Source organism: Nanorana parkeri, unplaced genomic scaffold (genome assembly GCF_000935625.1).
Source record: "Nanorana parkeri isolate BGI_ZX_2015 unplaced genomic scaffold, ASM93562v1 scaffold373, whole genome shotgun sequence".
Classification (NCBI taxonomy): Eukaryota; Metazoa; Chordata; class Amphibia; order Anura; family Dicroglossidae; genus Nanorana; species Nanorana parkeri.
In genome coordinates, this window is record NW_017306641.1 from 453,118 (window position 1) to 480,868 (window position 27,751).

The 27,751-nt window shown below is 44.6% G+C and overlaps 1 protein-coding gene across 1 annotated transcript in view; it reads right to left on the bottom strand.

Moving 5' to 3' along the window:
• WDR44 (WD repeat domain 44) overlaps positions 1 to 26,133 on the bottom strand; it is an 87,755-nt gene extending 61,622 nt beyond the window's left edge. The window contains exon 1 of the mRNA XM_018558998.1: positions 25,863 to 26,133. Coding sequence (XP_018414500.1) covers positions 25,863 to 25,936 — 74 coding nt within the window. The 5' untranslated portion in view covers positions 25,937 to 26,133. The remainder of the gene's footprint in view (positions 1 to 25,862) is intronic.
• Between the last annotated feature and the right edge of the window lie 1,618 nt (positions 26,134 to 27,751).

Consider the following 27,751-nt stretch of genomic DNA (forward strand, 5'->3'; position numbering starts at 1 on the left):
AAAAGGGTATAAAATTCATTTCAGTACAGCGCTGCATGACGGAATAAATGTCAGTCAAAGTACCGCAGCGCTGAATACTGAAAAATGGCCTGGATGGGAAGGGGGTTTAACACCGCGGATGTCAACTGGTTAATGTACCAGCAAAAATTTGCGCAGTGTGTTGGACTGTAGGCTCCCTTTCAGCCGGCATGCCTCGATCAGCTGATCAATGAGCCCTCTGGAAAATGTTTGATCGATCAGAGCTGGCAGCCAATGAGCTGCCTGCACTGATCGGTTATGCTGACAGGTGCCGGCGGCACCTATCAGAATACAATGCAAAGAGCGGCGATTCCTCGATCGACACGCCGATTGTGTTGGAGAAATCACATGAAATTGCTTTCGTTCAGCCAGCAGGTTGAACGGAAATTTTTTTTATAGGTGTATGGCCAGCCTTGGACTCCCTTCACACATCAGCATTTTGATTGCAGCGCGGCTTTCCACAAAACCGCGCCCATTTTACCATGTATGTGGTTTCCGCACATTTGCGGCTACTACTATGGCCAGAACGCACAGAGGTTGCCCAGAATACTGCATTTGTACTTTTTTGCGTGATGTGAATTTTCATGCCTCGCAGGTGTGAACAAGTTACAATAAAATTTATGGGTTTGTACGTTTTGTGCATAAAAGCCTAAGTGATTCTGTCACTGCTGAGCAGCCAGCAGAGGCAAGATCCCATCTGAAATCAGCCTTAGAGCCCAATTAAACCAGCACAGATTGCTGTGGTGCATTTACATGCTGGGTTAATGTGCTTTGTGCTCAAATGACTGGACGACCAACGCACCACAATGGTTCAAAAATTGTCGATGCACCAAGTTTGGGGAGCATTACCATAGCGCAGTGGTGAATGGGCCTGAAGGTTTCTTACACTCAGAAGTACTGACTTACTGCTGGTGCATGAGAGCAGAAAAATCGCTGGGGGTGGGCCTTCTGCTAGAGTCCAGGGAACAAATTAAATCACAGAAATGCTCTGCATGCCCACTTTATGACAGGCAACAAAAACTTTGACCGAAAGCTTAAAATTACAAAACAGTTTGTGCAGCGTTGCAATATAATGAAGACATTATAGCTACAGTACAGACAAGATGGTTGGGGGGGGGGCCCTGTACGTGATGTTTCATCAAGAGGGCATGTCTAGGCAGACTGTACATCTACATGTTGCAGCCCATCAGTTTACAAGAAACTAGTGAAATCCCTTCCTGCACTGCGCCCACAATAAACAGTTCATTTTACATGGAAATCCAAAATTGTATTAGCTTACTGAATCCATAGAGACAATAATAGAATAATCAATTCAACACAAAGATGAAATGACAGAAAACAATGGCACGGCTTCTGAAGCAGCTTTCAGGAAAGCACATCCAGATCTAAAAATATATTATGATGTTAATCTTTTATCTTATTATGTTACTTCAGATCCATACTGCAATGAAAATAAAAACTATTAGTTGAGAGTATGCTGTTCAATTATTCATAAATGCCACCAACTTTCATTAATCAGACTTGGAGCATTAACCCTCGGGAGTTACTCTTAAACAACTCCACATCACACAAGCTCCAAGGGAGAGGTGCACGGCATTGGTACCTTACAAACAAGTGTTCCTAAGTGACAGGCCATAAACAATGCAAGCTGAGAAGCACTTCTTATTGGTCAGCGTGGTCAGGTGAACGCACTGACCAATGAGTGCTCACCATTTGCGAGTAAAAATCTAAATCCATGGTGAAGCGCTGCGCTACACAGCCGTATGGGGTACACCCATACTTGTGGAGGGGACAGATTGGAGGGGGTTAATTCCAGTTTCCCAAATTCACTTGGGCAAGTAGACTTACCCTTTAAATTATGGTTTTATAGGTGGTCAGATAGCAGTCAAAAGGCGACAGGAGCTCTAATCTATCCCCTTTCTTTGCAGAACTAAAAACAAATACAACAAGTATATGTATGTGAATCTGTGTCTTTACTAGGGATGCACCGATAGCGGTTTTTCGGTATCTAGTACGGAGTAGCAATTTTTTTCCCCCCCATACTCGCCGACACACTAAGGAAGCCGGGCGGTGCGCAGTGACTCGCCACCCGGCTTCCCGATTAGCCGTCACCATGCGCCCTCGTCACCAAGTGGAGAAAGCACGGAGTCGGCTTTCTGGCCAATCAGGAATCCGGGGAAGGGGGGTGTTTAATGACTCTCCTCCTGGCTTCCTGATTGGCCAGCTTCCCAACCAATCAGGAAGCCAGGTGGCATGTTATTACAAATGGGCCAGCTTCCTGATTGGCCAGGAGGCCAACTGCTTGCTCCCTAGTGACAAGGGAGCACAGAGTCTGCTTCCTGGCCAATCTGGAAGTCAGGGGGCGAGTCTTTACTGGCCAATCAGGAAAATGGGCAGCGTCTATTGACTCACCGCCCGGCTTCCCGATAGCAGAAGTTCCAGTACCAGGATAGGCATTGGGACCACTACTCACCCAAATACTCGGTATCAGAAACCCTTGTTTTTACCAAGCTTTTGTAATACCCTGCCCAGTAAACCTCAGACAGAGAGGAAGGGCCGGTACTTTGGGTAAAGCAGACTCTGCTGAATTTATGTTCATAGAAGTCCAAATTACTAGGAACAACGTAGGAATAGGTAGGGTCGGGCCCAGACAAAAATCATTATTTGCAATACTTGTCAAGAGTAGCAGACAGCGTGACCCTCTGGAGACCTATGTTGAGAAATCTCTTTATAAAAGACTAATTCAAATAGGAAATTAAAACTTGAAAAATCTAGTTCACACCAGATGCAGTTGTGATGCAGTCCGTTCAGTTTGGCTGCTGTAGCCAAAATACATCACAATGCTTTCCTATGAGATTTCTGGTGCTCTGTTCACACCAGTGCAGTCCGTTCTGATGCAGTCAGAAAAACATACTGCTTGCTCTATTTTAGCTGCATCGGAACGCATCAAAACTCATGCAAACGGACTGGAGCACACCTGAAATACCATTTTAAGCAAAAAGAAAGAAAAAAATGCATCAATTGCGGTACAATTGAAAAACAAACAAAACAAAAAAACATGCTTTGTAGGAATACAGGAAGCACCAGGAGAAGTAGATAGCACAGGATGGAGGAAGCACACTCCAAGTTACCCTGTGAAGTCCTCTATGCATCACACAGAGTGCACTTTAAGAGGTAAATGGATTCCGGATTTGATCACAGCTGTAGTGTTTGCTGAATTACCTGTCCCATTTCATAACTATGGCAGGACTGCACCTTACAATATTAATCTGCACTGAACCAGGACAGCTTCTACCAGCAGAGGGTTAACCATCTTATGATTCTTTGGATGTCAGCTGATGGAGGTTCTGATGCAAAAATAGCACTGGAAAGGTATAAAAGAAATGACAATGCCAGGAAGGGGGCTGGAAGACGGTGTGACAATCTGCAGCATTCTGCTCTGTCTAATGAACCATACAGTCTGCCTACATAAACAAGGGCTCAGTGGCTCCAATTTCTCGAGGTGGTATCAATGACCGAACATGTTCAGCAATAATATGCAGATTGCCTTTCACCGCTGTATCACTACGGAGATTTTATTGGTTTCTGCCCTCGGACGTTATTGAGCAGATGAGGTGCTGATAAACTGTAATCAATTTGTCTGTACTCAATGTACAAACGTGAGCATCTGCCACCACCAGATCATACAAGAAAAGCCAGCAAATGCAGATTCTAACGGCTACTAACATTCTATTTAAAGGGGCACTCTACACAAATAAACAGCCCAATGATTGCAAATGAGATCACAGCATAGCCTGACGTTCCAAGCTTCTATGCTGAAAGTAACCCCAGTAAGACAGCAATATGAGAACTTCCAGCCCGGACTCATTTTTGAAGGTGCAAGCTCCAAAAGATGCTTTTCTCCATTTCCTGCACCAACTGGAGAGTCACTGATCTGGAACATGGATGAGTATAGCAAGCATCCCAACAGTGTATTGGCCACATTCTTGTTCTAGGTCGGCGACTGTAGTACTAAAGTCAGGATGGGGATAACAGAGCGTAATACCTTAATGAATAATTCAGCTACTATTGCTCCCCCTATGCTAGTCCTAATAGCTTCGCTGTAGAACATATAGACCTCTCAATTTAACGTCACCTGGCCATTATAAAATTCCATGGAGCTCGTTTCCATAAGCCTCTCATTTTGCTTCCTGGTGCTACTGCCCACTCTTGTCATACAAAATCTGCATCCCTAGTTCTTACACTGTACATATGTAAATGTTTGTGGCAATGTTAACATGCATACAGTGTCATGACTCCTTCCCGCCTCGAGTGCTGGCAACCAATAGGGACCATTTGCGCTATACCTTGTACACATGTAAATGTTATCACAGACATTATAAGCGCAATGTACAGACACAATTTTACAAAGGATCTTGCTGGCATCCTACATAAAATCATAGGCCCGTGCGCATGATCCCCTACAACACCTACAGGGTTATTTACAAAAGGGTGAAGAGTTTGGAGAAGGCAGGAGAAGTGAACAATCTAGGAGAAGTGAACAATCTAGGACACCATAGCTGAACTAGAAAGTGAGCTGAGTTGGAGAATTTTTCCAAAGCAGCTATTTTGGCCTTGACTGTTCACTTCGCCTGTCTTCTCCAAACACTTCACCCTTTTATAAATAACCCTGTAATTGTTTGTTTACATTAGAAAATGTGGAAGGCAGCCATGTTTCTGCTGCTAAAGAAGATAAGCGGAGAGGAGTTCTGGTTTCTGTGCCTCTGTTGTGAACTTTGAGAACCAATTTCTCTACTATGCCCGCAGGTACAGAGGTTAGTGCAGGCTTTTTTTTAAAATCACCTTTACTGTTTATTAAGCGTATGTAAATACTAGGCATACACCGATATATCAGCCACTGAAACATATCGGCCGAAAATGGTACTTTTGGCATAATGCATAATTCTGGCCGATACGGCGGTGCATCCATTCTTTCTCTCCTTCCTGCTGGGTACTGCTGTGTCCCAGCAGTAAGGAGAGAAACTGTCACAGGCAGCCGAGCGCTGCGGGAGGAGCGCTGTGAGCGGCTAGCGTCTCTCCTCCCCGCACCACTCAGCCTCCTGTCACAGATCAGAGGAGAGCAGCGTGGGCGGAGACAGCCCCCGCTGAGCTCTCCTCTTGCACCGCTCCGTCTCCTGTGACAGTGAGTTAGGAAGGAGAATCGTACAATCGCTCAGTGATCGCTGAGTGTTTGTAAATAATTGGAGGACAGAGTATGGTCACTATATCCTCAATTATGAATGAATGGTAAGTGATCTACATCCCCTCCTGTTCATTCATGATTGTGGTTATAGGAAACATAGTCTGTTCTCATGTTATCAATGAACAGGAACACTCAGTACAGAGGATTTCTGTTAATTTATAACAGGGAAACAGAAAAAGAGAATGAGGACTCTGTGTCCTCAATCTCTTTTTCTATTTTAAAAGGGAAATATCAGGGGTCTGTTTAGACCCCCCAAAATTTCCCCCAAAGCACCTAAAAAGTAAAAAATAAAAACATTGTATTAAAAAAATAAATATTATATAAAAATAAAATAATTTTTTTTGTGTGAAAAAGTTAAAATAAAAAACAACAACATTTTCCGTTTCTGCCTGACTTGTTTTATTTCGGTTTAATTTTTGACATTTTCATTTCGGTGCACCTCTAGTAAATACTTGAAAGGTCTATAGCCTGGGCACAAGTGAATTTCAAAGCCATACTTCAGTAAAATGAAATAAAATCAGTTACATAAAAGACAATAAAAAATAATTATGCACTCCAAGTACTTGTGTATAAATAAGGGGTATAGGTTCACTGTTGCTGCAGGATGTTCTCTAGCACAGGCTGCAAGTATATTTAGCCCTGCACTTTACTCAGCAGTTTGCTTGCTGCAAATTGTAAACTACTGTCCAGAAAAAGCCTGTTACCATTTCTTCACAAGCCTTTGAATGCTTCCTTCAGCCCTCATTCCCACAAGCATTTTGTAGCGCCTTTTCTGCTAAAAGAAAGAGAAAAAAATGCCCCCACAAAAATTCCCATTCATTTCTATGACCATGATCACATCCAAGCATCATGCACCGTGTGGCAAAACGCCCGTCACTTGAAGAAAGTACATGAGCTTCTTGTCCCCATAGACTTCAATGGAAACTCTCAAAAACTAGTGTTTTGCGCATATTTTTACAGGTGTCTGTCCATTCAAATCCCTGAGTCACAATCTGCTTATTAAAATGCGTGACTGTATGTATGCGTGTTTTGCGCGCGTAAAGATACGCAAAAAATGTGCTACACAAAACACGCTGAAAAAGCACATATTTCTTGTCGCTCAGGTATGAACGCAGGCTAAAAGTGTAATAAAAACAGCACAAAGCAGCTGCGCAGAGAGTACATTACTTTTGCTTTTACAGGGTTTCCAAAATGCACCTGGTACCAAATTTTGACCATAGGCCATAAAACTAATCAGAGCCCCATAATGCATTTTTACCACGCATAAAACAACTTTAAAAGGCTTCTGCAATGAAGAGAACACTTTACTAGACCTTGGTAGCAGATTTCTTCAGCTTGCTTGATGAAGAGACCATGTTCAATCCCGAAACGTTGCTTGTTTTTTTTTTACTGTGCCACCATGTTTGCATAACGTCTGAATAAAAAGGAGACGCTCAACACACTGGGCCTTGGAGTGCGGGTGACTTTTTTGGGGGATTAGACGTATAGGACTCGTTGCTGTGAACATGTAATTCTCCTGTAACCAGGAATGGACACAACCCTCCATGTGGGTTTGATGTGACATCACATATGCTCTATACTTTCCTATGTAATAACATGGTGGTGTCTCCACTTCACAACAGTGTAAGCCTTGTGTCCTGATTGGCAGACTGAGGTCCAACCCGAAAGGAGCACCTTTCCATAAGTAATAGGGTTATGTTCAGACAGCATTACCATGCCAGATCTCACCAATGTTTTAATGGCAGATCTCTGGTTTGAGAAGACTCTGGACCTAAAGAGGTCTTCAGGTGACTACAATGAAGGGTTCCATATAACTCCAGCTTGTAGAAAAATTAAAATAACCCTTCCAGTGGGGCTACTCCCACACTGCAAGGGTTAACCACTTGTTTTTTCTCTGGGGCGAGAAGAAATACTCACCAGATCCTCTGCCTTGTGGCAACAGCCGCTCACCTCTCCCTACCCTCCGCTCCAGTTGTGGAATGTCCCTCTGCATTTTCACATCCAGTACATCTGTAATAGACCTGATGATGTCACGGGTCCTTTGACTGCTGGAGCCTGGGGGAAAAGAGGCTGTGGGGCCCAGTCTAGCAGCCAGATGGGACTGAGAATCATGTATTTCTTCCTCATAATCACCCCTGGAGAAATGTTTTTTGTGTTGTGGTGTGAATGGGAAACATAGAAAACAACTATTTTCTGTGTGCCCCTGCGGTGACCTAGAGCACTGCAATGCAGGTCACCACTAGATGTGTTAGATGTGTCAACGGGCCACAAGACACAAGACATTAGTACTAATAAAGAAAAAGTATCCTACATAAGCAGGATAAAAATGAAATGGCATCAAGGATATACAATACTTCAAGTATGAACATTTGCATATGGAAGACGCAACCAGTTTTACGTGTGACTGCACCCAAGAAAAAGTACATCACTTATATCTCAGACACTTTAATTGCAACATTGCGCAAGCCAAGGTGAAAGTTCCCGCTAAACCTTTTGTTGTTTGTTTTACATAAATACATTAAAGTTATGGCAACCTAAACTATACACTGAGGTATTAAAGGAATTTTTAGTATGACTTGGCCCTGGCCTTGGACATTATTTTTGGCCCTTCAGGAATACACACAAAGGACTGCTTTAGCCTAAAACTGCAGCTAGCAGATTTTCTCTGCAGTGCATTCCTTTTCTGGTGAGATTATGTCATGCAGCACAAACCTAATGGTTCTAGATGGCAAACAGGTCAGCCAGCCTTCTAATACAGCCAGCCTATGTATAGGGGCCCCACCCTTGATTACTAAGAGATTTTGAGGCAAAGCATGAGAAGACATGAGGATTTAAAAGGAAGAGCAGCAAAGAGAAGGGAAACAACCATGGATTACAGTAAGGCACACATTACAGTATTGGTTTATGTTAAAAAATCTGAGGGTTTAATGTCACTTTAAGATGGAGACTCCCAGCAGGGGTTGCAGGCTTTTGGGAGGTCTACACAAGGGAGGCTTTTACTTGTATACAATATGCATAAAATAAGCACAATGTGCATAGGAAGAGTGTTGTGAAAGCAATTGTGTGAAGACAGGGTTGTTTAATTAATGTTCTCATGGCAAGGGGCATTTTGCGCGTGGACTTAAAAAAGGAATATTACGATCAACAATAACTTACAGATCAAGGCCAGCATCCTCTATAGATTACCCTTTTCACAACCTGTATGTACGAAGAATTCATCACAAATGGCCAAAGGGAAATGTCCTCCGTTAAACTTTTCGCCAGCAAAAGGATAATAAAATCAGAAACCTGATCAGCTCATGATTAGCAATTACCTGCACACACTGAATGTAGGCGATCATTCATTATACAACATATCCATTTACTTACAGAGAATAATCAACTTTCATGTGTGCTTACAAACAATCTACCGAATGGAGCCGAGGTGGACACACTAATTAATGCCGACGCCAGTCAGTCCAGTGCAAAGCCACTCTAGTCACAACCATAGAAAAGAAATAGCTTTACAAATCATTAAACAATTATTTTTATTATATTTTTTTTCTTTTGTAAATATATAGATGTACATGGGGGAGACATATTTGCTCATTGCATGTGCAGTCTTTGCTTCCCGCTTAGCAGGGCTGCACAATGTCTCCACTTTAAGGCGACAATGGTCATTAGGAAAATCTGAAAAAAATAACAAAGGGTCGCCACAACAATAGCGATTGAGTCAAAAATGTTTTTTATAAATCAAAGATCAACAGGTTAAAAAAATCCAACCCGTTCCAGGAGTCTACACACTCCACTTCATCATCCAACATGCCCTTGTATGTTATATCTCTTTAGGAATGCTTGGACTTAAAAGAACATAAAAATGTTTATAAATGTCACATGAGACATATAGAGCAGCTCTGTCTGCTGGTATACATGTCTGATGTGACATCTATGAATATTTTCAAATGATCCCTTACAGTACATTTCACTTACAATGGCATTTGTTATAAATTCCATTTCTACAGGAGACACGGTCTCCAGAAGTCTCCTGTTCCAAGCCTGAAAATTAGCAGTCCCAAGTTTCCAACTCTGGACATTTGAAAGCAAAGGTGCGGCATATACATTAATGTCCACACCCCTAGGCTACATGACAATCCAAAAGAGGTTTTTTTGGAACAAAGAAGGCCATATATGTAGAAATGTGATAGAGGCAAACCTATGTATTAATGTCCACACCCCTAGACTACATGACAAACCAAAGGAAGTGTTGCCTTGGAATAAAGCAGGCCATACATGTAGACATTTGATAGAAAAAAGCCTATGTATTAAAAGGAGAACTATGAGGTGAGTGCTTTTCACTCACCTCATAGTTCTAGCCGACCTGTGACAATGAGACTGTCACAGGTCGGCTCAGTAGATCGGGAGGTGAGCGAACACATACCGGCGTTCGCTCACCTCTCGATCCGGTCACGGCTCTCTGCCGTGACAGGGGAGGGGCTGGATTCTCCTTTGAATGAATCGGTATTGACGAGTTCAGCTATCTGACGAGGATTATCCGCAGTGAGTATATCTGCTTATACAGGCCAGGCATAGAGGTCTCAGCAAGGGATATATTTCGCTATCACAACGATCGGAGTCAGAATACCATCCCTGGTGGATTGAACTAAAAAATGCCAAGCGATTGCCACTGCACAACATTTTCTGTGGTTGTCGATAGAATACTTTCATTATATGCTACCCCAAAATGTCTGCGTCCGTGTCCAAGTGCAGTTTTGACCAGAATTTTTTGTAATCGGATGAGAGCAGTGCACAGGCAAATAGCCCAGGCAGAAGAATCCGGATTCTCTATGCATAGGGGGAATTTATCAAAACTGGAGCAGCTGTGAATGGCAACCAATCAGCTTCTCTTTTCAGTTTGTTCAGTCAAAGCTGCCCACACACCTTACGAATATCGGCCGATTTTCATATGCAATCGCGTTTTTGTCCGACATTCGTTCGGTTGGTGGCCAGTGTACAACCGCAAAAATACCGTACAATTGATCGACTTTTGACTTACCAGCAGGTTAGAAAACTTCGATCGTACAATTTTCGCAAGGTTGGTGGCATTTCCGTGCATCAAAATTTGTACGATCTACGCTGCACATGCGCAGTGCACACGTCCAGGTGCTTTCTTCTAATTCCCGCTGATCCAACCTTGCGATTATCGGGGCAGAATGGGGCCGCCGTCCGAAAATTGTACGACGGTTCGGTCATCAGATGCAAAGTGTCGTCCGATGATCGCAAGGTGTATGGGCAGGCTTAAATTTGAAAATGAAAGAGAAGCTGATTGGTAACTTGTCATGCACAGCTGCTCCAGTTTTTTAAAATAAAATTCCCCTCATAAAATGTTCTGCAGGACCTGGAAGAAAAGCATGAGAGATGGCAATACAAAAGCGGCTTCACCTTCGGCAAGATGCAATCGCTTCAATAATGGAATAGAATGTACGCCAGTGGCAGAACTTTCTTCAGTCAAGCTTCAGTCACCGTCTTCAGAAATAAGCATTGATGCTTGGAAAATATTGGAGTGAGCAGAGACAAGGGACAGTCATACATTGCAAGAGTCGCACATTAGCCAGCAACAGGAAAGTGACAAAGCAACTGCAAGCGGCACCAGAGAACATGCTGTCATATGCTTGCTTTGACAGCTCCAATTCTACATCGATCTTACACTATCTATTCTGGCAAGGCATGGGACTGGAACTACGCCTACACAAGCAGGATACGAGACGCATCTTAGAGCCAAACCTGCTACTTAACGACTTTGCTGCCAACAGCTACGTAGCAGAGCTTAGAGATAACCCCCAGCTAGAGCATTGCATTGTACTTCACCCTCCCGCTAGAGCATTGCACTACACCTTCTTCAGGACATCCTGCATATACAGTTGGGCAAAAAAGTATTTAGTCAGCCACCATTTGTGTAAGTTCTCCCACTTAAAAAGATGAGAGATGCCTGTAATTGGCATCATAGGTAGACCTCAACTATGAGAGACAAAATGAGAAGACAAATCCAGACAAATCACATTGGCTGATTTGGAACGAATTTATTTGCAAATTATGGTGGAAAATAAGTATTTGCTCACCTACAAACAAGCAAGAGTTCTGGCTCTCACAGACCTGTACCTTCTTCTTTAAGAGGCCCCTCTGTCCTGCACTCATTAGTCTGCACAGACTTTGAGTGCAAACCTCCTTCCATCAGCAAGGGCATTGAAGATGAAACGTGGCTGGGTCTTTCAACATGACAATGATCCCAAACATACCGCCCGGGCAACGAAGGAGTGGCTTCGTAAGAAGCATTTCAAGGTCCTGGAGTGGCCTAGCCAGTCTCCAGATCTCAACCCCATAGAAAACCTTTGGAGGGAGTTGAAAGTCCGTGTTGCCCAGCGACAGCCCCAAAACATCACTGCTCTAGAGGAGATCTGCATGGAGGAATGGGCCAACATACCAGCAACAGTGTGTGCCAACCTTGTGAAGACGTACAGGACACGTTTGACCTTTGTCACTGCCAACAAAGGATATATAACAAAGTATTGAGATGACCTTTTGATATTGACCAAATACTTATTTTCCACCATAATATGCAAATAAATTCGTTCCAAAATCAGCCAATGTGATTTGTCTGGATTTGTTTTCTCATTTTGTCTCTCATAGTTGAGGTCTACCTATGATGCCAATTACAGGCCTCTCTCATCTTTTTAAGTGGGAGAACTTACACAATTGATGGCTGACTAAATACTTTTTTGCCCCACTGTAGAAACACAAGGATTATACATACCAATTAGAAAAAGCATAGTCTGCAAAGTCTAAAATGACATGCAGAAATAAAATTATCTACGGGTTCATCAGTCACAGCAAAATGCAAACTTACTTCCTAGACTCTAGAGGTAAAAACCAAACACAACATGTTAAATACAACCATGATACATAATGTGTACATGTATTTAATGCCACTCAAAGAGATCACAGTACTGCACCCTTCATAATGCTTTCTTTTAGTAAGGCCTGTGCCATCTTTATTAAGGGGTCATCCAAGGCCAGCAGCGGCTTCCTGGATTAGAGGTTACATTTACCTTTAAGACCATATATTTCTATGTTGCACCTATATTCAGGATGTAACATGGTCACATAGAAACCCCCTTCACCTTCCCCCCCAAATTTGCCTGAACACACGGACACAGCAAATCAAGCTTCACCCCTGCCCCCTCCCCTCCCTTCTACAAGCTAGTAGATGAACAATTGCTGGAGATTGTGCTCTCCCTTGTGATCGTGTACCGGACAGGAAGTTCAGGGAAGCGGAGAGAGTTGGAGCCAGCTGTATGTAAAGAAACACATTGCTGGGCAATGTATATGTGTTTGATCTGCATTCATATAATAAATCCAGAACAAATATACATTGCCCAGCAAAGTATTTCTTTATATTTCTGAGCAGGCACTTACAGTCGTCATGTTTCTGAACAGCTGGTTCCAAGTCTCTCAGCTCAGCTTCCCTAAACTGACTGTCCAGTAAAAGATCACAAGAGACAGCACAGTCTCCAGCAATTGTTAATCTACTAGCTTGTAGAAGGATGGAGGGAGGGAGGAAAGGGGTCCAGGGGAGGGGAGTAGCTTGATTTGTTGTGTCTGCGTGTTTATGATGACACACACAGTTTTCACTGCAGAGCACTCTGCTTGAGAAAGTAGCCACCCTAGGAAGTCAGGACCAGTGCTCAATGGATTAACCGATTCTGCAGGAAACAAACTTTTCAATATCAAGGAGCAGAATCCATTTGAAGTGATTTAATCAGCATTTTGAGTAGCTTAAAACCCTTTAGACTTAAAAAAGGAAAACTATGAGGAGTGATTTCCACTCATCCTCATAGTTAGAGCCAACCTGTGACAGAGAAGCCGTCACAGGTCGGCTCTACTGATCGGGAAAGCAAGCAGAAACATGCAGCCGATACGTTCGCTTCCCGATCCTCTCCCTGCAGAGAGCGGTGACTGTCAGTCATTTCCCCGCAGGGATTCCCCAGCGCTGAGTGGAGGAACGACTGGGGAGGGGGCGGGTACAGCTGGCTCTTCCTCAAGATAGGCAGAGCCAGCTGTCACTCACACAGCTGGGTGGATCTCGACAGCATTGTCGTGATACGTCCCGGCTGCGGCGCTCTCAGGAAAACACTGTCAATAGCCCGCTCTATACTGAGCTCTGGGTCATGGGAGAGCTTAGTACATGTCCTCCTGTGACCCTAAAGAGAACTATGGGGAAAAACACTTACACCATAGTTCTCTTTTTAAATATCACTTTAATACTACGTCAAGAGATTATGCCTGGGAGCTGGTGACTGCATTTAATTAAGAAAGGTACAAATTTATTTTTGAATGACACTAGTGCTGCATATTGGGATGTTGCATCCTTGAATAGTTATTGAAAGGTCCACTATAAGATCTGTAAAACACTCTGGGGCTATACAATTGGCTGAGTTTACCAAGCAAGAAGACCAATTAGATTTAAAAATATCAAATAGTTATATAAAATAACATGTTATAGCTTCATGAATTGGTGCCAATGTCATTTCTAACCTTCAGAAACACAAGAGCATTGCAATGTCATTCCACTCAGTGACAGTGACCAAGTGGCACTCTATTCTAACTTTCATGTTAGGAGTCTTTGATAAATAAAGTCAGAGGTTCTGTAAAATGGGGTTCAAACAAAAAAAAACACTACCTGCTGAAATCCTACTGTGAAGTTTTCACATTTCTATCAGATAAGCTGAACAACTCTATTCACCGGTCAAAAAGATATTTGCTGCACAATAAAGACTACGCAGGCTACAAGCCAAATGAAGTCTCCAGAGCACTGCACCACTCCCATGAAATATTAATTGAAGCTATATCTGAAGTGAGCACAATGGAATAAAAACACTGGCACAACACAAAGAGAATACCCAGAACCACAAATAGTCCTGATTGAGAACATCTCTGCTCAATGTGGGATGCAATCCTTTCGTCAGTATGACAAAGAAAAGAGAAAAAAAAAACCCCAAAAAAAACACAGCAAACGTATATGTAAATATTCTGTAGCGTGAAATGAGCAGAGTCAATTTCACCAAAAACATTTCTGGGAGTGAACTGCTGTTCTAAGACTACTTCTGCGTTGAGAAAAGCTAACCACTGCCCATCATGTGCAAAATAAAAAGGTTCCTTAGCTACCCTCCTTCATGGGAGCATGGACGTGGCTTTCCTTTGCTCTCTACTTAGACTAGACTAGGCCTGCAAAATGTAGCCAACATGTCCAAAAACAAAAATACACGACTTTAATATTTATGTGACCATATTTTAAATTACTTTATCCCCATGCAGTACCAACTCTTCCAATGACAATGATGCTTATTTTTGTCAACTGGGGTTGGTATCACCAATTGATACCCTCGTTGGGTTTTGGCAGCACAGTGGCTAGCACTTCTGCCTAGCAGCCCTCGGGGTCTCCAGGTCAGGGCACTATCTGAAAGCAGTTTGCATGTTCTACTTGTGCGGGTTTCCTCCTATTCTCCAAAGACATGCTAGAAAGTTAATTGGCTCCTGTCTAAATTGACCTTGTATGTGTGTGCAATAGGGACTTAGATTGTAAGCTCCTTGAGGGTAGGGACTGATGTAAATGTACCGTGTGTAAAGCAATGCATACATTGTCAGGGCTATGTAAGTATTATTATCATCATCATCATCATCATCGTCCTCTTCCTAACCCCTACATCTAGTACCAGATGGTAATGCTCCCGTTTAGCTTGCTCAATCCTTTTTGGATGCAGAGGAGCAGTAGCAACATCGGCTGACAACTTCTAAAGGGGAGACTGACACCATCCGTTGGGGTTTTTTGTTAGAATCAGGAATTCTGTGGAGGATAATTTTCTGCAGAGTCATAAGAAGCCTTAGGCTTTTTTTCCACAATTGCCACTTACGTTTTTATGCAGAGATCTGTCTGCAAAATCTGTCAGGCTAGATGCTTTTTCATGCTTCTAGATGCTTAAAATGACACGCATTTTCACACATGCGTTAAGAGGCAGCTGTCCTTTGAAGTAGACAATGAGATTTCCGCAAATAAACGCCTCTTACGTTTCGCTTTGGTGCATTTAGAAGTTCAAATCAATTCCTGGACACACCCGAGTTCTATTGATTTCTGAACTCAGCTAAACTGACTGCAGATAAAAGAAGGTGTGAATAGATCCATTGCAAATCATTAGATGCATTTAGAAAACCATTTTAAAACGCACTTAAACCCATACAGTGTGAATGTAGCCTCAAGGTGAGTCAACGTGTTCACAACCATGCAAAACTACATCTGTGTGATAATAGTTTGTGAACTCCTTTAAAACTAACTAGATTGCCGATTACTGAAATTGATCTGATATAAGCAAGGAGTATAAAGAGTAAAGATTGGCTTCACTTACGGACGTGAATCTCCTGGATGCGGGTGGGCATCTTTAGACGTCCTTCGTGCCCACTCCTGATCGCGCGCGCCCCCTGGATTTTAAACGGCCAGCGATGCCCGTTTACATACAAGCGGTCTGGCGTCTGTAAAGATCGCTTGTATGATGCAAGTCAGGGTGCGCCCCCCTCCTTACCTCTTCTCGCCATTGCTGTCCCCGCCGCCCCGCGATTTCAGGCGTCCATCCATCCCGGGCGATGTGACTCTGTACACAATCTCCCTCCGCTCTCCTCCCGGTCTCTGAATGCAGGAAGTGATGTATATTACATCACTTGCGCATTCTTGTGTCACTGTCCGGTACAGAAACCGGAGAGAAGCTGATGAAGCAGACCTGTGCTTCATCAGCTTCTCTCGGGTCCCTAGGTGACATTAGGGGTCTTAGAGACCCCTGATGTCTCCATAAAGGGGACATGTCACATAGGGTACTTCTTAGCAGCCTACGTGATAACAAAAAAGTGTAAAAAAAAAATTGCTCACAAAAATAAATTAAATTTACACACATAAAACAAAAACACACATTATTTTTTTTAAGTCCCCCTCCCCCACATAGATGTGCAAAAATGCGTTAGATGCACCTACACGCAAAAACAACGATTGGTCCAATTATGCCGCACATGTTACATATCGCCATGAACGTCGCAGTGAGAGCAATCATCGGCCCATTAATCACTGATAACACTAAACTGATGAGCGGTAAAAATCTTTTAAAGCGTCGCCTATGGCCAATTTTAGCTATGGTCGTTTTTTGCTATTTCGCGGGCGCGCGCAATTTTAAGGCTTGACAAGTTTGGTGTCTATTTACCCGACGTGACCCCGTCTTTTATATTTTACCAAGTAATTGGGTAAAAATAAATGTTTCCTAAAATAATAAAGGGAAAAACTTTGTTTTTTTTAAATATTTCGGTACTTTTTTTCTTATACAGTAAAAAATAAAAACCCCAGTGGTGAGTAAATACCACCAAAAGAAAGCTCTATCTATCCCCCAAAAAATGGTATAAAATTAATTTCAGTACAGCATGCATGACAGAATAAACGTCAAAGTACTGCTGCGCTGAACACTGAAAAATCTCCTTGACAGGAAGGGGGTGTAAATACCCCGGTCAGCAAGTGGTTAAACATCCAAGGACACTGTAAAAAGGCAACACCTACATCTAGTGTAATCTACTCACATGGGAGTGGACCAAACTTCTGCATGCGACTCCCCAACAGTGTTCACGGAGAGTGAGCAACCTGTTAGCCACGGAAGCCGGTAAATCAGGGCTTAAACAGCTAACGCATTTCAGGGGTTAAAACCCCTTCTTCAGAGCTTCAGAAGCTCATTAGACATTTATAAAAAGACCACACTGATGTTTTACAACACCTATGAGATAATAATGGACTTGTAACAAAAACTAAAGCTCTCGGTCAGATATGTGTAAAAGACAAAAAGAAAGCACCATGCAAGACCGAAATCTCTATCTCTACCATGAAGCATGGTCGATCATTTGCTACCACAGATGGAACCCGAGTGTTTGCATACGACAGAAAAGATCTGCTCTGAACCTTGGCTTTATTTTCATCTTCTTTACCGGTGCCCGCACCTACACAGTGAGCCCCAAGACTTGTATGAGGTGGTCCCTCGAGTGTCCACCGCCTCAGTGATCGTTTACAACTCCATTAATGTGGAAGCTGCCTTACACAGCGCTGTACAATGGATATAGAAACTGGCCAAGGTAAAAGAGCCTGCAACACTAATTTCTGAACGCAGTGTGGAACTGACTTTATTACTGAGGAACCAGGAATGAAACAGCTTTAGAATATATATAGACTGACAAAACTGATTTATCAAAAAAGGAAGCATCCTTAAATGTCAGACAAAAAACAACATGTTTTGTAGGAAAATAGTTAAAACGCTCATTTTATATTCAAAGTCATGAACGGGATCCGGAAATAAACTGCTGCATCAGCATTCATTTATATTACATCAGACAATGCAGATGTGCATTACAAATATTATGGCAGATCTCGGTGTATACTTCTTTTGACTTCTGCCGTTTTTGGAAAACAGAAATACAGAAGCTCGCCCCCTCCCCTTGCGTTCTAAAGGGCCAGAGCTCATGGCCCAACCAATGCCTGTCCCCTGGCTCAGCCCCTACCACAAGTCAGACCCTTCACCTTTATAAACATCTAATTCAGTGTACAAACTAGGATTAGTAGCTTCATATACTGTGTAAACATTGAACTACACATGTAAAGGGGAAATGAGTATTAGTAAAGATAGGTGAACCTCAGAGGAAGCCACCACCTGCATACAGAGTGTCCTTTACGCCTCAATGATGTTCCGTCTTCCTGGTAAAGTGATGAGTTGAACATTTGTTCAGGTCACAAAATTAAACTGAAACCTATGAAGCTTTGTTCTGCAAGTCTATCTCCACAGTACAGCACACCACGAGAGAAGGGTGGGGTTAGGCATACATCTTGGATGAGTGGAATACATTTGGTCAGGTGAGGTCAACAAACAAATAATAATTGCCATTTCCCAAACGTACATTTATCCTTTAGTGCCCATTCACATTAGATGTGGTGACCGGTGGTTGTTTTACACAAGGAATACGCAAATCACTTGGAAAGCAATATATTTATACTGCAACGCATCAGTGATGTGCAGTATCGTGCAGTGAAATGCAGAAATGCTGCATTATTCTGCAGCCCCTTCACCAAGCCTCTTGACTACCCATTACAGATTTCCCATAGATTAGTTGGCCATCGGATCAAAGGCAACTTGTAATAACCTATGGAGCCACAAGTACCTGTGCTGTTCAACCCACGGGCCAAGATTTGAGTGCAAACACGGCTGGAAATTGGCACAGAGCAGGCAATAGAAAAGCAGATAGCAAAGCAAGATAATTTTTTTGCTATGTGACGATTTTTTTTAATAGCTCCTATAGTGAAAACAAACAGCCATTCCACCCACTTCCTGTGCCCAAGATATCAAGGACTGGTGTCATCAACCAGCTTGAGCCAACAGCACATGTGGACTAAGTGGCGTTTATATGGTTTTAGGCGAGTGGTGCAATGCTCAGGCTCCAGCAATCTCTTCCCCCCAGCTTGTCCTTGGGGGAGGAATGGACTTTCAGTTACGAGACGAGAGGAAGTGTCAATGGACGACACTGCACTTGTACTACGTTGAGAGAAATAGGAGTCCCTCGGCTGCAGTCGAACACGTTACTTAGCCCTCATTCACACGAGTAATAGTCGGCCCGTACAGATCTGTGCACAGGTGCTGCGTGTAATTACCGTATATACTCGAGTATAAGCCGTCCCGAATATAAGCCGAGGTACCTAATTTTACCACAAAAAACTGGGAAAAAGTATTGACCCGAATATAAGCCGAGGGAAATGAGACAGCTAATGGTAGCTAATTTTACCAATAAAATTACATGAATATTTAAAAGAAAAATAACCTAGCTCTGTAAGTGGAAAAGGGGGTACAGGGCTACATATCATGTACTACGGATCATTTAACCCATAGTCAGATGGATCCCGTCTGCGTCAGAGTAGGGACACCCGCACGGATGTGCAGTTCGGGTGAGCGTAGGGGGTCATACGGCCGCATACTCCCATAGAGAAGAACAGGCTGCTGCATACAATCACACACAGCACCTGTCCTTCCCGGGAGCAGCCCAATACGGCCGTGCACGAATCTGTACAGGCCGGCCGTTACCCGTGTGATTGAGGGCTTAGTCTCTCTTTTTACAGATCCTGTTCCACCCACACAGCCGTGCCAAATCCAACAAATGACAGCAGCCTGCCCCAGGATTTAGGTAGGAGAGAGGGGGGTATGTGACCATGTTCCATATTACACCCTACATACACTAAGGGCATAGTAAAAAACATGACCTTAGCAATAAAGAACTTTGTCCCCACCCCCACCATAACTTTTCCAAGTCTTTCTTTTCATATTATACCCTCCACTTTGGTCAGTTTGGTAGTTCAAACTGACCAAATAATTTTTTTTTTTTTAAATGCAAAAGCCGAGGTTACCTTCAGTGCAAGCAGTCGGTTCATCTAGGCATTGATGTTACATGCAAATCCAACTTTTCCTGTAAAGTGTCTGCCCTCCTGTCACCTCAGCCAATCACATTACAGGACCATGTGGTTTCTCATTAAAGGTAAACTCTCCCTTTACAGTTTTTCCATTTTTAAAGTTGCTCAAAATTAGCAATAGGTTTACGTTTAGAACCAATGAACGCGTTTCTACTGACAACAAAACTTTAATGTGTTAACGTAATTTCAAAAGCCATTTTCAAAAGTTTTAAATCTGCAGCAATATTTTAATGTTTGTAATCCCGACCATAAGGATATATTCTGGGTGACCCAATAGATAGATTTATTCAGCAATCCTCAAATTCTTCTGCAATTATACAACAAAAAATGTATCAGTTACAAAGATGACCAAAGGAAAAACCCAACCTTTACAGGTCATTCACACCATAAAGGTTGCGCTAAAGGCACGGTCCCCATGCGTTTTTCACGTGCTAATGCAATAGGTAGACTGGTGCGTTGCCATTCATAGTGCATGTCTTGTTTTGTTTTTCCAATGCCCAGCAACACACACTAGTGCATTACCTCCAGGAGATATGTATTCAGAAAGAATGGGAACGCAACAGACTAGCGAGCGCTGCATTGTGTTGTGCCATAGCGTGTGCTAGGCGTTATGGTGTGAAAGGGCCCTAAAAACCTGTACAACTAGTGGATACATCATTCCAATTCTGACTACCATAATGACATTATATATGTATAGTACAATGGATCCAGTCATTGTGTTTCAGTGATTCACTATGTCACCCTGAAGGAGGACCCTGTGCAGCCCCGGAACGTTGGCTTAATGACACGTGAGGCAATTTGAATACAAACAAACGAAAACGGTTCACGCATTCATCCTGTGGAGTGCGGGTGATCGTCTGTTCAGATGCGAGTGATTAATAAAACACTTTCCCATTTCAGCCTAATTTCTGGTGTCTCAGTGATTCTCTAGTTTTAAATCTTAATTATTTTTAACTGAAGCCAAAACTTTTTTGTTCTGGATAAAGTGAAGGAAGGTTACAACCCCTGTCAGCTTTTTTTTTGCCATCTAGGTCCCATTGGGGAGGTATCCCTTCACTTCCCGTTTGGAGGGATTTCCTCTCAGTTCCTATTGTGGCTCTTAGAGAGGGAAATCCTTGGTGGTCAGCAGGATCTAGTGTCCCATTGGAAGATTTCCCATCTATTCCCATTCTGATGACACCAGAAAATTTGGGGTTTTTTCACTTTCACGCGACACCAGGACAAATAAAGAGATTGAATCTCCCAAAATGGTGACAGACAGCAATAGGTCTTCTAATCCCGCCCCACCCCAAGGGCTTTCTCATCAGGTCTGCCAGTCAGTTTTTTCCAGATGGACTTGTTTAGAAGCCCAATGCTCATCTATGGCCAGGCAAATCTAAATGGACGGGCGTCTGCTCACATCCAGTTACCCTCACCTCTGGTCAGGTCCTGAAAAACGATTGGATCAGAGGTCTATTTGGCCGGACCTGAGTGTGCCGGATCGGGGATAACCGGATGTCTGTACAATTTGATCCGGCTGCCCGAACACTAACAAGGGTCTTGTAATGGCAGCTTTTTCCTCCACCGCAAGATAAAGAAAAAAAAAACTGCATGGACACAAATGTCTCAACAGTCTCATCCGTGCACGGATCATCTCCTCCTCAGAGGGTGTCAAAGGGGCCTGAAACTAAACTTGCACTGTAAGGCTGGGCTTCCCTTTCGTCTTTATCGTAATTGGTCAAATCTTTGCTCTATTTTTCTGTATTAATAAATGTGAATTATTTGTACATTATTATGGCCCCGTTCACACCTGCAACTGAGGGCTAGTTCACACCAGAACTGCATCAAAAACGCATGGTTGCTTATAATGGGATTTCAGGTGCATTCCGATGCGTTTTAATCTGTTCTGTCTGCAGCTAAAATAGGGCAAGCAGATATTTTTTCTGGCTGCATCGGAACGGACTGCACTGGTGTGAACAGAGCACAAGAAATAATATAGGAAAGCATTGTGATGAGTTTTTGATGCAGCTGCAAAACGGAACAGACTGTATCACAACTGCATCTGGTGTGAACTAGCCCTGAGGCCTATCATGAGTCTCAAGAATTCCTCTGTGAGGATAGGGGCATGTTCACACCATTTTCCAGACCAGATATGGAACGCAGTGCATTGCGTTTTTGCCGTGTTTTTAACGCGAGGAGAACTATGAGGCGAGTGCTTTTCACTCACCTCATAGTTCTAGCCGACCTGTGACAATGAGACTGTCACAGGTCGGCTCAGTAGATCGGGAGGTGAGCGAACACATACCGGCCTTCGCAGAGAGCCGTGACAGGGCAGGGGCTGGATTCCCCCCTCCGATCCACCAGCGCTGACTGGCGGAACGGACGAGGAGGGGGGCGGGTACAGCTGGCTCTGCCTCTAGATAGGCAGAGCCAGCTGTCAGTCACGGAGCTGGGCGGATCCAGACATAATTGTCAGGATCCGCTTCAGCATCTCAGTATACCGCGAGCTATAGCTCGCAGTATACTGAGCCTAGGGTGACGGGAGGACGCTAGTTTGTGTCCTCCCGTTACCCTAAGGAGAACTATGGGGAAAAGCCTTAAAATGGTCTTACAGGTTTGTATGCATTTTTTATGTGTTTTTATGTGTTCCAGTGCATTCCAGAAAAGACAAAATAGGACAAGCAGTATTTTTCTGGTCTGGTCTGGAACGTAGTGCGCTGGTGTGAACAGAGGCCAAAAATAGCATACATTTGGTGTCTGGAAACAATCTGGTCTGGATGTGGTGCGAATGGGCACTTAAGGGTGCTATTGGCTAATGCAATTTAAAATGGTCCATAGCAGGCTGGCTAAAGAATTATTAAAAAAATATTAGATAGAAAAAAAGTCATTTTTGGTTTCAGCCTGACAAATTCTGTTGTGGTGCCATTCATTGCAATGGCACCCCAAACGCACCTTCCACCCACAGTGTGATCGGTTGCACTGGAACGCACGGTACGGCAATGCCGTACTTTCCAGCGCAGTGCGATTGACAAAAATCGTGCATGCAGTTTTATTCTGTAGTAAACTTTGTAACACTGCATTTGTGTATTTTATTTTGAATTACGGATGGTATTTAATTTTTTTTAATCCGATTTTTAAAAAAGAAATACTTGACCAACTAAAGGATTATGGAAATAATCATTAGTTGCACCCTAGAGCATTCATATGAAAAATATGGTCAAAACATTTCTACATTCCATAAGTGACTTGACAAAAAAAAAAATGAAGTTTCGTTAAATTTTAACATGTGATTTTGGAAATAAATGGCGTTCCCCAGAACAAAAAAAAAGAGAAAACCAACACATTCACTTTGAGAAAACTATTCCATCCTACTACTTGGATTTTTTTCATCACTATAGTCAAAAATGATTGTCAATTTGACCACATCAACTATTAGAAAAGCAAAACGTTCCAAAAATTAATGTTTTGAACATGGTCAGCTTGAGCTGAGATGCAGCATCCGAACTGCAGCCCATTCTGGTCTATGCTGCTGTTCACACAGACTACAGACACAACATCCAATGGCTGACTGACAAGCTGCATTGCCCCAGTATGTCATCATGTGACAAGGAAGTCTTTCATGCTGAGACAATGCAATGGAAAAACCACAGACCACCTATGACCCACAATTTCTATGCACACAAGTTTGGAAAACAAAAACAAAAAAAACAGTGCTTCTACTAACAAAATAAAGAGGACATCGGAGTGACGGCTGCATTATGTGACCTACTGAGATAGGAAAACAACAACAAAAGTAAAGACAAAACACATGGAAGGCAGAGAATAGGATTTCCTAATTAAAGGCTGACAGACAAGTAGAAGGAGAGAGTGGGAGGCCAGGTGCACTGCGCCATATGCAACAGGCATTATAAAGATGCTTTATGGAAGATCAGGAGAAGAAGTTGGAGGGGTCCAATAGGGTACTGGGACAATGCACACATCCGGCCTGAGGACACAATGCACACATCCGGCCTGAGGACACAATGCACACATCCGGCCTGAGGACACAATGCACACATCCGGCCTGAGGACACAATGCACACATCCGGCCTGAGGACCTGTCTGGGGACACAATGCACACATCCGGGCTGAGGACACAATGCACACATCAGGGCTGAGGACCTGTCTGGGGACACAATGCACACATCCGGGCTGAGGACACAATGCACACATACGGGCTGAGGACCTGTCTGGGGACACAATGCACACATCCGGGCTAAGGACACAATGCACACAACAGGGCTGAGGACACCATGCACACATCAGGGCTAAGGACTTGTCTGGGGACAAAAGAGCTATTGGGACAATGTACACATCAGGGCTGGGGACACAATGCACCATCAGGGCTGAGGACCTGGCTGGGGACACAATGCACCATCAGGGCTGAGGACCTGGCTGGGGACACAATGCACCATCAGGGCTGAGGACCTGGCTGGGGACACAATGCACCATCAGGGCTGAGGACCTGGCTGGGGACACAATGCACCATCAGGGCTGAGGACCTGGCTGGGGACACAATGCACCATCAGGGCTGAGGACCTGGCTGGGGACACAATGCACCATCAGGGCTGAGGACCTGGCTGGGGACACAATGCACCATCAGGGCTGAGGACCTGGCTGGGGACACAATGCACCATCAGGGCTGAGGACCTGGCTGGGGACACAATGCACCATCAGGGCTGAGGACCTGGCTGGGGACACAATGCACCATCAGGGCTGAGGACCTGGCTGGGGACACAATGCACCATCAGGGCTGAGGACCTGGCTGGGGACACAATGCACCATCAGGGCTGAGGACCTGGCTGGGGACACAATGCACCATCAGGGCTGAGGACCTGGCTGGGGACACAATGCACCATCAGGGCTGAGGACCTGGCTGGGGACACAATGCACCATCAGGGCTGAGGACCTGGCTGGGGACACAATGCACCATCAGGGCTGAGGACCTGGCTGGGGACACAATGCACCATCAGGGCTGAGGACCTGGCTGGGGACACAATGCACCATCAGGGCTGAGGACCTGGCTGGGGACACAATGCACCATCAGGGCTGAGGACCTGGCTGGGGACACAATGCACCATCAGGGCTGAGGACCTGGCTGGGGACACAATGCACCATCAGGGCTGAGGACCTGGCTGGGGACACAATGCACCATCAGGGCTGAGGACCTGGCTGGGGACACAATGCACCATCAGGGCTGAGGACCTGGCTGGGGACACAATGCACCATCAGGGCTGAGGACCTGGCTGGGGACACAATGCACCATCAGGGCTGAGGACCTGGCTGGGGACACAATGCACCATCAGGGCTGAGGACCTGGCTGGGGACACAATGCACCATCAGGGCTGAGGACCTGGCTGGGGACACAATGCACCATCAGGGCTGAGGACCTGGCTGGGGACACAATGCACCATCAGGGCTGAGGACCTGGCTGGGGACACAATGCACCATCAGGGCTGAGGACCTGGCTGGGGACACAATGCACCATCAGGGCTGAGGACCTGGCTGGGGACACAATGCACCATCAGGGCTGAGGACCTGGCTGGGGACACAATGCACCATCAGGGCTGAGGACCTGGCTGGGGACACAATGCACCATCAGGGCTGAGGACCTGTCTGGGGGACACAATGCACACATCAGGGCTAAGGACTTGTCTGGGGACAAAAGAGCTATTGGGACAATGTACACATCAGGGCTGGGGACAATGTACACATCAGGGCTGGGGACAATGTACACATCAGGGCTGGGGACAATGTACACATCAGGGCTGGGGACAATGTACAACCCCCCTCATGTCTTTACACTGTGTCCCCCATTGAATGCTGATCAGCTGGGTCTCTCCATAGACTATAGAAGGGGATGACATGTCAGCACAGAGGCGGGTCGTGGAGGGTTGTGGAGTCCTGGAGATGAGGGACACTTCCAGGGACACACCCCCCACACCCAGCACTGTCCCCGGACACAGCCCCGGCACTATGCGGGTATAACACATCCACATGGAACATACGGCACCCAGTGACACTCACACTACAGGAGAGCAGGACAGAGTCACATCCTCTGTGGCATCGAAGAACTCCTCCGTGTCGCTGTCGGACGCCATGGCTGAGTTGCGGGCCGGAGAGGCGTCAGTGAGCGCCGCTCCCCGGAGGCGCAGGCCCGGCCAGCATGTATGCTACAAGCTCCCGCTGACAGGCCGAGTCAGCTACAGAGCGGAGGCACACTCACATAAACACGGCCCGAGTATCGCGAGATCACCGCGGAGACCGACAGGAAGACAGGCAGTGCTGACATACACAAGGGGCGGGGGCAGGGGAGGAGTAGCATGTTGCTGACAGCAGGGCGAGGGGCGTAGCTGGCTCAGGGGGCGGTACAGGGTGTGGGCAGAAGCACGTGTACGACACCTCCAAGAGGGGCACAGCGGACACGCCCAGGGGCGGAGAAGGAGGAGGAGCATGTGTTAGCAATAGAAGAGGCATTGACACACTTGTGCGAGAGGGGGCGTGTCGTACACAACAGTCAGCGGAGCTGTCACTCTGATTTCGTAGTTTACCTTCCTGATCTCTCGCCTGGGAATACAGGAATACTGGCGCTAAATAATAACAGGAAGTGTTTCTTATTTTCATGGAGGGGATTTTATCAAAACTGGAGCAGACTAAATCTGGAGCAGCTGTGCATGGCAACCAATCAGCTTCTCTTCAGTCTGTTCAGGTAAATGAGAACTATGGGGTTAAATCTTTTCCCCATAGTTCTTTCTCGTCAGTATCTAAAGGCAGAGCCAGCTGTACCCTCCCCCGTCCGTTCCGCCAGTCAGCGCTGGCGGATCGGAGCAGGGAATCCAGCCCCTCCCTTGTCACGGCAGAGAGCCATGACAGGATCGAGAGGTGAGCGAACGCCGCTATGTGTTCGGTCAGCTCCCGATCTACTGAGCCGACCTGTGACAGTCTCATTGTCCCAGGTCGGCTAGAACTATGAGGTGAGTGAAAATCACTCACCTCATAGTTCTCCTTTAAGATTTGAAAATGAAAGAGAGAAGCTGATTGGTCGCCGTGATCAGCTGCTGATCGTAGCCTGGAAATTGAAAACAAATGCAGCTAACGCATGTAAGGACTGGGAAGCTGCAATATATTACTTTTGAGTTCTTGGGTTTATAGATCCTTTAATTACATTGTTCTCATTTGCCTGCAGTGACTAAAATGTGATTGTTTATGGCAAGGGTAGGCAAACTTGCCATGTCAGCTGTGGTGGAACTACAAATCCCAAGAGGCATGCAAGACTCTGACAGCTACAGACATGACTCCCAGAGGCAGGAGCTTAATGGGATTTGTAGTATCACCACAGTTGGAGTGCCAAGGTTGCCTACCTCGGATTTATGGGTTACTGATCTGCTCAGTTATTACATTTTTGTTATGTACCGGTAGATGCTTTAATTACATTTGCCTCATTTGACAGCAGGAACTTTCTGCCTTTGCGCTCAATCATTACATTTTGCACGACCTAATTCAATAAAAAGGTAAAAAACAAACGAATCAAACTAAAGGGGAATGCGATTTTTAAAAAGAAGAGAAACCAAATTGCTGTTGGTTGAAAATGATGTGTTCAGCAGATTCATCAAACATATCAGCGTTGCTGGTTTTATCTGTTTTCTTGCTGAAATAATTATACAATACGATTTGCTGAAAGGTGAGCTTTTTCCTCCAAAGCTCAGCACTAGCTAACAGCAGAGATTTCATCTTTCAAATGCATTCATTTTATTTTTCTGGTCTTTTGTGAGAAGAATGTTTTGCCTTTATGATGCAGCTGACAAAGTTTTCCATTATATCTGAAAGCCCCGATAAAGGTGACCACACACCTTGCGATAATCGTACGATAATCACGGGAAATCCTGCGATCGTACGATTATTGCAAGGTGTGTGGC